This window comes from Centrocercus urophasianus, unplaced genomic scaffold (genome assembly GCF_019232065.1).
Source record: "Centrocercus urophasianus isolate 14NV4802_14NV808 unplaced genomic scaffold, USGS_Curo_1.0 seq_23, whole genome shotgun sequence".
NCBI classification, from domain to species: domain Eukaryota; kingdom Metazoa; phylum Chordata; class Aves; order Galliformes; family Phasianidae; genus Centrocercus; species Centrocercus urophasianus.
In genome coordinates, this window is record NW_024884789.1 from 2,151,898 (window position 1) to 2,165,609 (window position 13,712).

General features: G+C 51.2%; 1 protein-coding gene across 2 annotated transcripts; it reads right to left on the reverse strand.

Moving 5' to 3' along the window:
* Positions 1-570: 570 nt before the first annotated feature.
* Positions 571-13,439, reverse strand: PDCD7 (programmed cell death 7). 2 transcript variants are annotated; one of them, XM_042824557.1, is made up of 6 exons: positions 11,078-11,158; positions 6,355-6,510; positions 4,249-4,968; positions 3,812-4,009; positions 1,573-1,674; positions 571-802 (listed from the first exon to the last, which is right to left on the reverse strand). In XM_042824557.1, exons 2-6 carry the CDS (start codon positions 6,484-6,486, stop codon positions 668-670), a joined length of 1,287 nt encoding a protein of 428 aa, XP_042680491.1. In that variant the 5' UTR covers positions 6,487-6,510; positions 11,078-11,158; the 3' UTR covers positions 571-667. The 2 variants fall into 2 exon arrangements, with proteins under 2 accessions (XP_042680491.1, XP_042680490.1); XM_042824556.1 differs by lacking the exons at positions 571-802; positions 1,573-1,674; positions 3,812-4,009; positions 4,249-4,968; positions 6,355-6,510 and adding exons at positions 10,183-10,328; positions 10,577-10,664; positions 11,631-11,769; positions 12,705-13,439 and having other exon boundaries at positions 11,078-11,314.
* Positions 13,440-13,712: the final 273 nt, after the last annotated feature.

Here is a 13,712-nt window from a genome sequence, read left to right on the forward strand (position 1 = left end):
CTCAGATAAACTACATCTGTAGCTAACAGACAGGGGAACAATGTACTTCTATGTGAGAACATCATCCATCGCTGCACTGCCAAAACAAGAGCAATGTCCTGTAAGGAATCTGAATCTCCTGTTGTCCATACTTAGCCGAGCACAGGAACTCCCCCAGGCACCCAGATGTGCTAAACCTGGTTTTGAGCCATTGTCTTTGCCATTTAGAGAAGCACCCTTTGAATTTGCTTAATAAAAGGCAGAGGCAAGCCAGTCATCCATCTCTCTGTTCAGATTTCATGACAATTCCTGAGCGTAAAGCCTTGCATAAGATATTTTTCACTGTCCTGGGTCAAAAGTCACACATTAGCTACCTAGAGCAACCTCAGCCCATGTTCTCTCTGTGCCCTTCGTTGAGCTGTGCATTTTTGTCAAGTTTCTAGTTCACAAAGAGACGCTAACATCTAGATTTCCCGTCACAACATTCAAATGTCATAAAGTCTGCTGAGAATCTTCCCAAGAAAGGAGGAACCAATGTTCCTGCAAAGAGCACCCAGCTTTTGTAAAAACAATCAATTCAGGTGACTTATATCACAGTGTAAGAATCTGCACGTGGCTGTATTTGTAAATGTGGCCTAGGAAGGGATGGGCAGCAGGATGCATCCTGCTTTGTAGGTGCTGGGCACATTCACTGCCTCTTCATCATGAGCTCTTCCAGCGCCTTGTCCCTCTGGTTCCCACAGAGCAGGAGGACTTCTTTGATTTCATTTTGCTGGAAACCCATGTCGTTGAACTGAGCTAACAAGTGCAGGAATTCAGCTGCCTGGAAGGAGGGAAAGGAGCGATGTCAGCGCCGGGCTGTAAGGACGCATTCACCGCGACATTTCAGCAGCAGGGCCAGATAATCCCACAGGGTTGTATTACTGCTGAAGGGCACCGTGGACCCCGCTGCCAGGACAAGTGCTAACTTTTAACAGTCTTTATGCACCAAGTCTTTCTTTAGTTAATAAAGTCAGCCTCTAACTTCACTTATTCATCATGAAATTGAATACGAGTTCCACTCACATGTTTGCACTGTGGAACTGTCACCCCGGACTGGGGAATTTCTGTCATTCATTGCTCCTATTTCTCCCTTTGCTCAGGGTGAGCCTCACCACCACAGCTCACCCAGAGTCCTGTTCTCAGCAAACCACACCTCCTGCACCGAAGCAGCACCATCCCAGTGCTGAGCCTTGCACAGGAGGCGAGCAGGATCCTACACCTCCCAAACGGTGGGACTGCTGATGGGGACCAGAGCACGGGACAGCACCACTGTCCTGCTATGGGATGAGGAGACAGGAAGCCAAGAGGCGGCAAGCATGCCTGGGGCTGGGATTCCCACACCAGAGTGTCATGCTCACATAGCACGAGGTGAGTCCGTCCTCTGCAAGTCCTTATGGCCACACAATGCTCTCCTGGGGCTCTGAGCCCAATCCGCAGTCTATGTGGGTTCACTTCTTGCAGAGCGATGGGACCTGACCTGGCAGGAGGTGGCACGAGGAGGCAGGGGGGTGGAAATGGACAAAACACAAAAGGCTGCGCTGTGCTGCTGACCTTTTTCTCCGAGTACTGGAACATTTCCATGGCCTCCTCCACCTGCCCCTCCTCATAGCCCTGCTTCAGCAGCCGGTCACAGGCGCGGAGGTAGCCCAGAAACTGGAAGAGAGAACAGTGAGGGTTAATGCATCCTGATCCCAAATGGGAATGAGAATAACACGAAGGGAGGATGGGAGTAGAGCAACACCTGAACTGTCTGAACACAAAGCAAGGATCTTCGAGTTGTTTTCTCATTTGGCAGAGACCATCTGGGTGAAATGCCAGGTGCCTGCTGATCTCTAACCCTATCCAGGCCAACATCCCTTTGATGCTCCCAGCCCCAGGCCCCTGCTGGACCTGTGCGAACTCCCCACATCCCCAGGAGAGGCCTGTGTGCTCTCATTACCAAAAGTAAACAGTTATTTTTGGCTTTCCTCATTGTTCTTGGAGTGCTGACAGCACAATTCCCAGCGGTCTCCTTGGAATACCACGAGAATCATTCACTGTCCAAAAAACTCATGTGACAGACCATAATAAATGGGCTGTACCATAGCAGAAAAAAAAGAAGATATGAAAATGTCCACCTGGAGAAAAGCTGAGCAGCCCAGAGGTGTCTGCAAAGCTGTGCCTGCCCCATCTGAAGAGAAGCTGATCTGTATCTCCCAGCTCTGCCAGCACTCGGACCTCCGCCCTCCTCAGCTCTGCTGTAGCCCAAGGAGGGGGATGCAAAGACCACAAAACACATGAAACAGCCAAAAACAGTCCCTCAAATGTTAGCTCTCCTGTAGCAGAGCAAGAATTGTACAAAATGTCAGCCCTAAGGAGCAGCTTATTAATACAAACATGAGTTACGCTCTGCTTGCTGGCATTCAGAACCTGGCTTGATTTTCCTCATTATCTTTCTAACTAAAACCCGAGATCATTGCTGTATTTTCTTGCTACAAGGAGTCACTCCCCATGTTCCAGGCAGAACGCAGCCAGTCTTGGCAATCTGACATGCTGCTCAAGCCACGCACAAAATCTGTGCTGCTGTCAGCTACATGATTTTTATCATTAAAAAAAACCCGAAAACTATCCTCAAGACTAAACAAAACCAGTTTTTTATGTACTTTGACCTACTTACTTCCTGGGTTCAGCAAAGGGCTGACTGTTCACTGGGGAAGGAGGAGGAGCTGATCCTGCTCACCCTACAAGGAGTGTGGTCAAGGGCCAGCAAGCTCAGTGCTTGGTTTTCCAGCACAGAAATGCAATGGGAAATCCAATAGGCATACAGGTTGCAGTTCTACACACCCAAAACATTGCTGCAGATGTCCCCACTCTCACACCCATGTGCTGGCTGTTTGAGGCTGTTTGCTTGCTTACAAAGTTTGCTATCTCCCCAAGGTGGACTCTGCCAGCTTTATTTGATACAGTAAAGAAATGGAACGATTTTTAGCTACCGTCTGGTGCCACAATCAATCTTCATGTCTGAAGCTGTCACAGTCACATGCAGAAAGCTTACGTGACACTGGCAAGCAATGAAGAGCATCCACAGCTCTTGTTTTTAACATGAAACATATTTTCCAGGAAGATCTTAGCCTAATTTGGTAGTTTTATGCTTGTAGCAATTGCACGCACAGCTAGGCCTTACATTTCATCTTGGATGCATGGGGCACAAAAGGGAAAAATGGGAACGTTTGGTGGAGAAGACCCTGTATTTTGGCACATGAGGCAGATCCTGTATTTTGGCACATTAATCATCTCTTCGGGAGAATGGCAGTGTTCAGTGACCCAAAAGCAAAGCTTGTGTGGAGTCATTGGTTGCTCCAGTTTGGGAATTTGGGGTTTTGGAGAACCAGATAAATCTCTGGGATATTCTTACGGTCCTGGGCTGACAGGATGAGCCATGAAAATGGTCACACGAACCTAACAGCTGAGACAAAATGATGTGCAGAAAATTTCCATATACGGGGGCAAGATTTGCACTAGAAGGACACTGTGCTCCATGCAACAGATGGGGAAGATAGCAGCACCCGCCTGTTACTGCTCGCTGACAAGCGGAGCGCTCACTGAGATTGTATTACAGCAAAACTGCTGGCATTTGATCCAACAGAAAACCCTGCTCTGATACCAAAGCAAGAAAAATAGCTTCATTTTCCCCAACGCAGAACAAGGGAGACCACCTTGAGCAAAAGGGAGTCGCTCGCATCACTGTGAAATATGAATTTTGTGCCCCCACAGCATCCCACACCATTTCAGCTGTGTCAGCTCCACCAACCTGCCCCAGGCTTTGCCTCCCGGTCTTCTGAAGAGTGAGGATGGCTTTGCGGGCCGGGTAGCCCAAGGCAATGACGGGCTCGATGAGGTCGCGCTCCTCCTGGCTCAGCGCTGACAGCAGGTCAGCCGCTGAATCTGGCTTGGCTTTGCGGGATGCCAGCGGCCGTGCTGGGGGCAGGCAGGAGTAGGGGCTGAGGGACTGCAAGACAAGACAGGAGCTCATGTTAGCCAGCAGGGATGGATGGAGCCGCCACTGTGGCGCCCATGTGCAATGGTCAGTCCCCAAACCGACAGGTTACGGCAGGCACTGGAGAGCATTACCCTGGCACTCATCACTGAACATCGTTGCCCAGTTTTGGCTCAGCTTTGCTGGCTGGAGCCCAGGACTGGGTGCTTTGCCCTCTCCCTCCACCTCTCCCCCAACACGAGGCAGCTCACCGGGACTGTAGGCTTGTGCTTGCGAATGGGTGGCATGGAGGCATCGGGTGCCGCGGGGGGAGCTGGCACCAGGCTTCCCATGTGAGACCCCTCTGCTGCCGGTCCAAACTTGAGGCTCCTGTTGCTTCGGCAGTGCTGGGGGAGCGCTGGTGGCATGAGAGCCCCTTTGCTTTCGGCTGTGGCTCTGTTTAAAGGATGCACCAACGCAGCCAGCTTCCTCCTGGCTGCTTCCAGCTCATTCTTCATGTTGTTGAACAAAACCATGGACCTCCTCTGCTTGCCTGGATCTGGGCTCGTGGCCTTGAAGCCATTCTCTGAAGGAGGCTCCAGCAAGCCAGGCGACGTCTTTGGTCTGATCTGCTGCAAGCCATGCTGGTTTCTCCTCCGGAGAATGTGCTCCTCCCTGTCATTTTCCTCCCAGGAGGTGGAGGAATACTCATCGTCCTCCCAGCACTCATCGTCCTCTGAGCACACAGCCTCACTCTCTGTGTCGGAGGCTCTTCCCCGGCCCCGCTCGGCACTGAGGCTGATGCTGCGCCGCACCGTGCCCTCCTTCACTCTGCTCACTGCTGTCTCCTTGCCCTCAGCGGCGTCCACCAGCAGCAGCCAGCATGGTGGGGCCGTGGGGATGGCGTCGGTGTGGAGCTGCTGCCAGGGGGTTTGGTGCTGAGAAGCGGCCTCCAGCCAGTACTGCACCTTTCGCTCCAGTGAGAAGTCGTGCTGTGGGAGCGCAGTAAGAGCGAGTGAGAAACACCAGTATTTACACCTTTGTGGAAGGGAAGCTACAAAGATGGGGAAAGGCCTGGGGGCAAAACGTGTGAGAAGGGGCTGAGGGCCCTGGGTTTGTTCAGCCCAGAGGGGGCTGAGGGGAGGCCCTGAGCTGACAGCGCTCACACTGGGACATCGCTCTCAAACACTGGGTTTGGGTTTGAGCGGAAGTGTGACATGGGTTGGGCTTAATGATCCTTGTGGGTCCCTTCCTACTCTGGTTATTTTGCAATTCTCTGATCCTACAATTCTATATTACTAACGTCTCATTGCCACTGGGCACCAGGGCTGTGGGGTTGGACACTCCCAGCCTTATCCCTATGGGATTTCACTTGGAAACACCCGTTTGCAGCATTATTACTGCTTTCAGTTGTATTTGGAATCCTGTTGGGATGCTTTAAGCACGGAAGGGTTCTGTGTCACCTTGGCTGCTGGGGAGAGGGAAGAGCAGATTGCAGAGAAGTAGCTCCCAAGTAACCAGAGCAGAGCACAGGGGTCACAAACTGCCTGCCTTAGAATCCTTAGAACATGTTTTTGACTTACATCTGAGTGCTTTCCGGGAACAAACAAGCCGTGCATGTCCCAGAGCTCTCCAAACAAGGTCTCCTGGCAGGCAGGCACATTCACAGCACGGGAATGTTGCTGTTACTGTGCTATGCCTGACCCAAACCAAGCTCCCCAAGGAGAACAACACTGCATGCTTCCAGAACCATGCACAGATGTGTCCCCATCCACAGCGAGCCAGAGTCCCTGGGGTGGGACACCAGGGACACGCTCAGCTCAGTGACGCCTCCACTTGCAAACCATCACCTGCATGGAATCCTGCCCACAAACATTTCCTTTGAGGAATCCCAAATAAACACCTCAAAAATTGAGCATGCTTTAGTGATGGCGCACAAGTCACAGGACGAGGAAGGCCTGGGGTGCTCAGGGGGATTTCCCCTGCACAGTGCACTGACCCCATCTATGGGTGAGACTGCTGAAGCTTGTTCAGCAGAACAGCAGGAGCAGCAAGAAAGCGAGCAGCTCCATTTTCTAGAGCCTGAACTAGAGCCTGAAATTTGCACTTTTCAAGGACAAATCAAACTTTCCATCTAAGAAAGACCATCTTGCAACCCTCCACCCATCCCGTCCTCAAGCTTGGACACGTTTAACAAAACCCAACCCCAACCAAAACCCTTCCTCTCACCCATCCTCACAACACCCTCACCTCATGTTCCTACTGAAAACAACCAACAGGCAGGACACCAACATGGAGAAGAGATTTTCCTTCCCTCTCCTTCCCCAAGAAGAGCATCCCTTTGAGCATCCTACCAGGCTTGGAAGAGGCCAACCCACCATGGTGCTCATGAGGATGTCGGTGCAGTCAGGGAGCTCTATGGCTGGTGCCTTGATGAAGGTGCTTTCTCCTGCAGAGTTGCCCTCGAGGCTCACAGCAGTCCGGAAGGGCACTCCGTCCAGGTAGCTCATTGTCCCTGCCTGATTGCTCACTGCCTAAAGAAGGGATGGAAAAAAAAAAAAAGTAACAGGAAAGATTGGCAGCTGCACAGGAGTGATGCTGTAACCGCAGCAAATTTGGGTGGAAGGAGAGAAAAATAAGCTATTTTTTGCCATCTTTTGAGAGAGGTAAGCCCTGCTGTGTGCAATGTCCAGATCTGTAAAGTGCTATTTACTAGAAGGCAGGAAAATTTGTAAGAACTAATCACTGCCATTCAGAGCTTGAGTCAACACAGCCCAACCAAGATTACGACCTTCAGCAGGGATCTTCAGCACTTTCTTCCTCCAGTTCCACCCCTGCTGACACCTCTGTGCATAACCCCACTGCTTTCCTCCCCTTGCTCCCACTCAGCAGGCCCGCCCTCTGCCACGCTCCCCTTTTCCCCCAGCTAAATGCAGAGCTACAGAACCACCTGAGCTTTATTCCTATTCTCTACTCGGGTACTTTTTTGCTGAGGTTCACAGTGGTGCACAGTGCAGCATTTGAGGGATGTTGAACGAACCATCTGAAAAAGGTGAACCAGCTCATTTTAAGCACAGTGATGTTTCTTAGAGTAGGAATAGCAGGGAGAGAAAGAATTCAAATGAACAGAATGGAAAATATTACTGCCATCACGTAGCCATGAGTTCTGTACTAATGACTCAGTTTAGTGAAAAATAAGCCACAACTTGCTGCATTAAGTCCCGAGTCCCCACATCCCAGTGATGACAACATGCAGAATAGTTTCCTTTGTTGACTGGCAAAGTCTGATGGCAAGTCTTCCTCTGACTTCTGGAATCTGCAACTGGTGCCTGCTTGTCCCAAGGCAACGCTTGCCAGCCACGCTCACTGTGCAATATGTAGTTTATGGGACATCTGTATACACTAAAGTGCTTTTACCACTTTTTTTTCCCCCTCTGAGAAAAGCATGGCTTCTATAGCAATAGATAAACACTCCACAAAGCAAAAATAAGCAGCAGAATGTATACGGGCCTGAGAACGCAGCATGAAAATAAAGGTCTACAACAGGAAACATTTGAGAAAGGCAGCTCCTCACCTTGGGAAAGGAACGCAACCAACCACCTGTAGCCTGCAAATGAAGAGTGACACGCAGCTGGGCTCAGCAGCACCCACCCCAGGCTGACACCAGGATCCCTTAATCCATCTGCAGCCCTGGACCAGCTCTGCCCCACACACACAGCCACTGACACACAGCGTGCAACGTGCCAGGGCCATCTGCTGCCTGGCTGAGAGTGCTTACCATCCACGTGAGTGCCAACAAAGAACAGCACAACGTCAGCAGAGCTGCCTTGTCCCCATTTTCTCCATCTCCTTAACATCCCCACGCAGCCCCCGCCTGCAAGGCACAGCCCCTTCCTGCAGGAATTCACCTCCCAGCAGCTGTGTGCACCCAGCAGTTCCAGCAGGGTGTATTTTGCTGGCAGCACCCACAACAGTTCCCAAAGACCCAGGCTTGTTTGCAAAAAGCTGTGACACCCCTGGGTGCCCCGCATAAACACAGCCCAGGGAAAAGCCCCTTGTAACCAACTCCATCTCCTTTCACCACGAGCTTCCCCATCTGGCTGACCAAAGGACACCTGCTGATTCACCTGCTCAGATTTCAGCAATTTCATTGCTTCTCACAGCATCCATCCGGATAGCAGTAAGAAATCCCTTGCTATACTCAAATCTGAATCTTAGGACTGAATCTGAATACACGTGGCTCTTGTTTTTAAGAATCAACACTCAAACACACTCATTTTGCGTTTGAGATTTCAAACATTCCTCTTCCTTCAACTGTGACTTCATCCTTTCTCACTCAAAACATAAAACATTTTAAAGCAGACATCATTAGAAAAGTGCAAATAAACCACACCAAGCTCGTGAGATTGAAATATGCCTGCATGTACACCATATGCACCAGCAGTTGCAATTCTTATCAGTAATATCAAGTTATCCTTACCGTTAGATGAAATCAAGTAGCTCCTCTCACATGGCAGGGAGAGCAGTTGCTTTTATACCACCTCCTCATCCACTGCTTAAATCTTTAAATCCATGCATCTGACGAGCATCTGACTTTGACAATATCAAGATTATAGTAGCTTAAGTGGTTAGCCTGCCTCAGCAGAGCACTGATGGGATAAGGAGCCTAGCTGCTGAAGCAGAGCATCCTTTGGCCATTTATCTTATTAGATGCAAAGTGTTGATTTTGAAATAGCTTTCATGCTACTTTGCCAGGAAAAACTCCCAGGATGTGACCTACCTATAAAGACTTGGAATGACACGGAGCTAAAAGACACAGCAGGGAAGGGGGGGACGTATGGACACACACATCAGAACTCTTTGGAGGACTTTGGTGAACTGCATTTTGTGGTGCTATGGCTTGGAGCAAGAACTGCCAACTTCTGCACCCAAACTCCAGCTCTATCATAGATTACTGCTTAGTATGCTCTTACTAACAGAAATCAACAGGAGCCTTCAGCCAAGGAACCACTGACATAAGCCCAGCGTTAAGAGCTGAGTTTATCAGCTGCGAGTAGGCAATCATGTGCTGCCTCCTCCAGGAATTACACAATGGTGATGCTAAGAGATAAGGAATGGGAAAGATCACATCTATTCCCACGCCTTCGGGCTAAGTGAGAACATGACTGCAGCTCTGGAAAGAAGCCAAGGCAACCTGCGTAGGCAAGCAAAGCCCCAAAACCAGATGGGGCCATCGCTGCTTTAAGCAAACAGTCCTGAGGATGGGAGGATTTGAAGCCATAAGCCTCTGTCATCTTGTAGGAGGGAGCAGTTTTCCTGCACACAAACCTTTTGCTGACAGCTCTCCCAATAGCTCGGGTCACACTGATGCCAAGCAGTAGAACAAATCCGTTGGAGCAAAAATGTTTCAAAAACAATCCAATTTTCTCTGCTTATTCTGTGCAGAAACCAACTTACTAAACAGAGCTGCACTTTTAACCAAATGCTATATAAACAATCTGTTCCTGCAGGAAAATAGCTTTGAAGGCAGAAACAATTGAAGTAGGTTAAACTTCAGGTTTTATTACCTTTTTCCCCAGCAGGCTTATTTGTCAGATTTATAGATATTCACAAGGCTGGCCGACCTCTTTCAACACAACAGGGAATTTTTTCCATGCTGTGGTACCCGTTTTAGTCCAGCAAAGCAAAATGTCAGCAGCTGCTTTAATCAAGCTCCCAAATCGATGTCTTGTTTGTACTTAGAATTTGTTTAAAATCGTAATAGCTCGTTTCTATGCACAAAAACACAGAAACTATTTTGAAAGCAATGCCTGACGTGCTTCATTTGAGAAGAAAAACACATCCAGTAATGAGCTCTTTGAAAAAAAAAAACAACAAAATTCTGGAGATTTCAGCTTGTAAAGTCACTAAGAATAGTTCATGAATCCTGGCACCAATCACCTTGTCAGCAGCATTACTTTATTGAGATTGCGATTCGTTAATAAAAACACACAGCAGCACTGTAATTCTGTGCCACGAAAGGGCTGACAGCTTTGCAGTCACTCAGGTATCACCTCGCAGAGTTAGAAAGCAAAGCCATCCCTTACAGTTCTCTTCAAGGCATTCCAGACCCTGGCTGCAGGCTTCCTGAGCACAGACAGGACCCAGGCGCCACCTCCTCGCTGGATCCTCTCACACTGACACCACCAATGACAACCAAACACTCCTCCAGTGCAAAAACAATTTATTTCTGAGTTATCTGACAGCAGTGGCCCAAGTGTCATTCGTGGGGAGAGTCGGAAGAACCCATCCAGGAGGGATGCAGCTTCCTTCGGGGTGATCAGCGGGCACCAGGTACTGATCCCATTCGTGCCTTCAATACAGAAAGGTGTTTGAGAGGACAGCCAGCACAAGAGAGCTTCAGCAGGAGGATTACATGCACACATACACATTTCTTCACACCAACCAATACACAAGACTCTAAACCATGCTCTGTGTTTAAATGACAAAGAAGGAAACGAAAGAATTCATCACATAGCCATGCATGGAAGCGAATGAACTGTATTTTGCAACCTCAACAAACAATGCTTGACACCTCAGACACCAAAACAAAGCTTTTACCTGATCTGGATTAGAGCTGCTACAGAAAGCTCAGCCTGTAAGTAATATTCCCTGAAAGGCTGCAGCAGATCAGCAAGAGGAAATTCATCTGTTAAAACACAATAAACCAGAGAGACCTCTGATGCCACTGTCAGAGAAGTTCCAAATTTGCTGACTGGTTTGCTGCTCCCCAGCTTAACTTGAAATCCTTACCTATTATTACGTGTTTTGCACATCAACTCACCCTCACCAAAGCTGTCAGAGCGAAGCTCAGACTACCAAAACTTTTTCCTGTCTCCATCCTCTGCACCAAGGGAACATATGGACAGTGAATTGTTCCCCATTACACAAACTGCACTAACCAAACCATCAGAATAAAGCACCTGCTGCATGCTGGAAGTCTTCAATCCATTCAGTTTATTCCCACTCCAGCTTAACCTACAGTCTTTTTTGTGCCTTTATTTTAAACCCAACGCCTAAGAGCTGAAAGCAGTATATAGAGTGAGGTCTGACAGGATTTACCTGGATCCCCAAACAGCTTGGAATCAATGTCACGTTTCTGCTGTAGAAGCTTTTCTCTTTCCTTCTTCTGTTTCTTTTCCATTTCTCTCTTCCTTTCCTCCTCCTGTTCTCCTTCCAACATCACTCTCAGTGCTCTCTCCTCAGCTTCATACAGCTCTGTGCGATTTTTGAGCAATGCTCTGAGACTTTCCACCTGATTTTCAAAGGCTTCATCTGCTGAGGGAGGTGGACAAACACCTAAAGAGAAGGAGAATTAACATAATGTTTCCAAATTCAGAAGGAGCTCTGTTATGAGACTTAAAAGCAGAGCTGGCAAAGTCTCAGAGAAATATAAGCTAACAATTATCTCAACAGAAGGTTTTTTTCTGGTAAGGAAGTTTAGAAACATAGGAACACAGTCACTGCATCCAATTTGCTTCTCAGGATTTTATAGCTGTTCTTGCAGAACCACATAACGACAAGAACTAATAAAGAAACAGCTTCTTCAAAGTGCACCTCCTGTTATTTCCTGTGTGCACCATTAGAAAAGTTAGGAAAAATTCTCCTAATTCACCTTTCCTGGCAGCAGCCTCTTTCCTCAGTTTCCGAAGCTTTTCTAAGGAGCCCAGGATGTCCACCATTCTCTTTGTGTCTGCCTGCTTCTTCCTGACTTCAGATAAGACGCTGTCTGCAGCAGCCTTAAGCTCCCGCTCCTGCAAAGGAAAGAAAAGCAACAGGATGCATGGATTATCCCCCCCAGACCAGAATGAAAAGGTGCTGTCAAACAAACACAGCTTCCTAGTCACAGCGCAGCAGCAGGTGAGTCAACCAGCTGACCTGGGAGAAAAAAAAAACCCTTAACAATGAAATTTCAGGGAAAAAAGAATGGTGAGCCACACACAAATTTGGGCCAGAACAGCCGCATACATAAAGCCTTTAACCTTAGGAAGTCAGTAAAAATGTACAATGAATATAAACCATGCAGACTTCACAGCTGTGCAGTTACGGACCGTTAGCATACCAGTCTGGATACAACACCTTGCACACCAGCTCTGTGCCACCCCAGCAATGGGTCCAGCAACCAACAGAGGTGAATTTTTGGCAGCCAGTGCAGTGCCAACACCACTTCCCACCAAACTTAATTTGGGTGGGTTTTTGTCGTTATTTTTTTTTTTCCTCTGGAGCCACCCCCACTGCCCACGTCCCTCAGTGCCACAATGAGTGTCCCCACCACGCCTGGGCAGTTTGTGCTGGTGCAACGTTACTCTTTCTGATTAGAAATTTCTCCTAATATCCAGCCAGACCCTCCCTGGCACAACTCGAGGCCATCACCTCTCGCCCCATTGCTGTCAACGGCAGCAGAGGCCGACCCCAACTCTGCGCAACCTCCTCTCAGGGGTTGTGCAGGGCAGTCAGGGGCCCCCGAGCTCCTCTTCTCTGACCGCCCCACCCCAGTTCCCTCGGCTGCTGCCCGCAGGACCGTGCTCCAAGGGCCTCCACGTCCTTCTCATCGCGAGGGGCCCAACGCTGCACGCAGCCGGGGAATCCACGAGCACGGAAACCCACAACGCGGCCGCGCGCCGCTCCATCGGAGCCCGTGAGCAGAGCCGCAGGCACAGAGCAGCGGGCCGAGGCCGCTCTTCCGTACCCGGTTCTTCTCCTCCACCTCCTGGATGCGCCCCGCCCTCCATCGGTCGATCTCAGCCTCCCGCTCTGCGGCGCGGGCCGCCTCCTCCTCCTGGGCCGCTCGGGCCTCCCGCTTCCTTCTCTGCAGCCGCTCCCTCCTCTTCCTCGCCTTCTCGGCCTTCCGGCCCAGTTCCCGCAGGTAGCCGGGCTCCCTCAGCGGCCGCACCGTCTCCCTCAGCTCCTCCAGCAGCTCCTCGGCCTCGGCCCGCTCTCGCTCCCAGCCCTCCTCTCGACCCTCGGCCTCGCGGCACCGCAGGGCCCGGCACAGCGCCACCAGGCGGCTCACGGTCCCCAGCGCCCGCACCGCCAGCCGCCGCCCGAGCTCGAGGCCGGCGCCGCGGGGAGGCGGCGGGGGCTGCGCCGGGGGGCCGCGCCGGGCGAGGAACTGCGCCAACCAGCGCTCATCGCGCTGCCGCTGCGCAGCGTCCTCGTCTTCCGGGTCCCGCGAGGGCGGCGGCCGCTCGGCCGAAGGCCACGGGGGGAAGAGCGGCGGGGCGGCGGGGCCGCGGAAGAAGGGGCCGGGCTCGGAGGAAGGAGGCGGGAGGAAGGGAGGGAGAGCCGGGCGGGCGGCGGGGACGGGGAAGGGAGCGGGGGGAGGCGGGAACGGGCCTGGTGCCTGAGGAGGGAAGGCGCGGAACGGCGGCGGCGGCGCGAAGCGGCCCAGGAACGGCGGCGGCGGCGGCGGAGGCTGCGCCATCTTGGAGGCGCGGCGGCGTCTGCGACTGCGCCCCCCGGCGGCCGGGAGGAACGGGCCTGGCGGGCGGTGACGGCGCTCTGGGGGCGGGGCCTGAGGGGAAGAGCAGCCCGACCGGCTGGGGGCGGGCGGGGAAGGGACCGGGTGACGTTGAAGAAGCGGGCGGCATGACTGAAGGGAAAGGCTGCTGTTTTGCTTAGAGCCGTAGAGTCACCTGCACCGCTCCGATCCCCCGCCCAGCCATCAGCGCGCCCCCACCGTGCCCGCTGTCCGCAG

Bases quoted from the DNA above. Each gene is read 5' to 3' on its own strand.
- PDCD7 (XM_042824556.1), bottom strand. From the start codon at position 13,439: ATGGCGCAGCCTCCGCCGCCGCCGCCGCCGTTCCTGGGCCGCTTCGCG. The intron at 11,770-12,704 runs GTACGGAAGAGC...TTTCCTTTGCAG, and splicing joins AGGTGGAGGAGAAGAACCGG to GAGCGGGAGCTTAAGGCTGC. The intron at 11,315-11,630 runs GTGAATTAGGAG...CCTTCTCTTTAG, and splicing joins AGAGGCTGCTGCCAGGAAAG to GTGTTTGTCCACCTCCCTCA.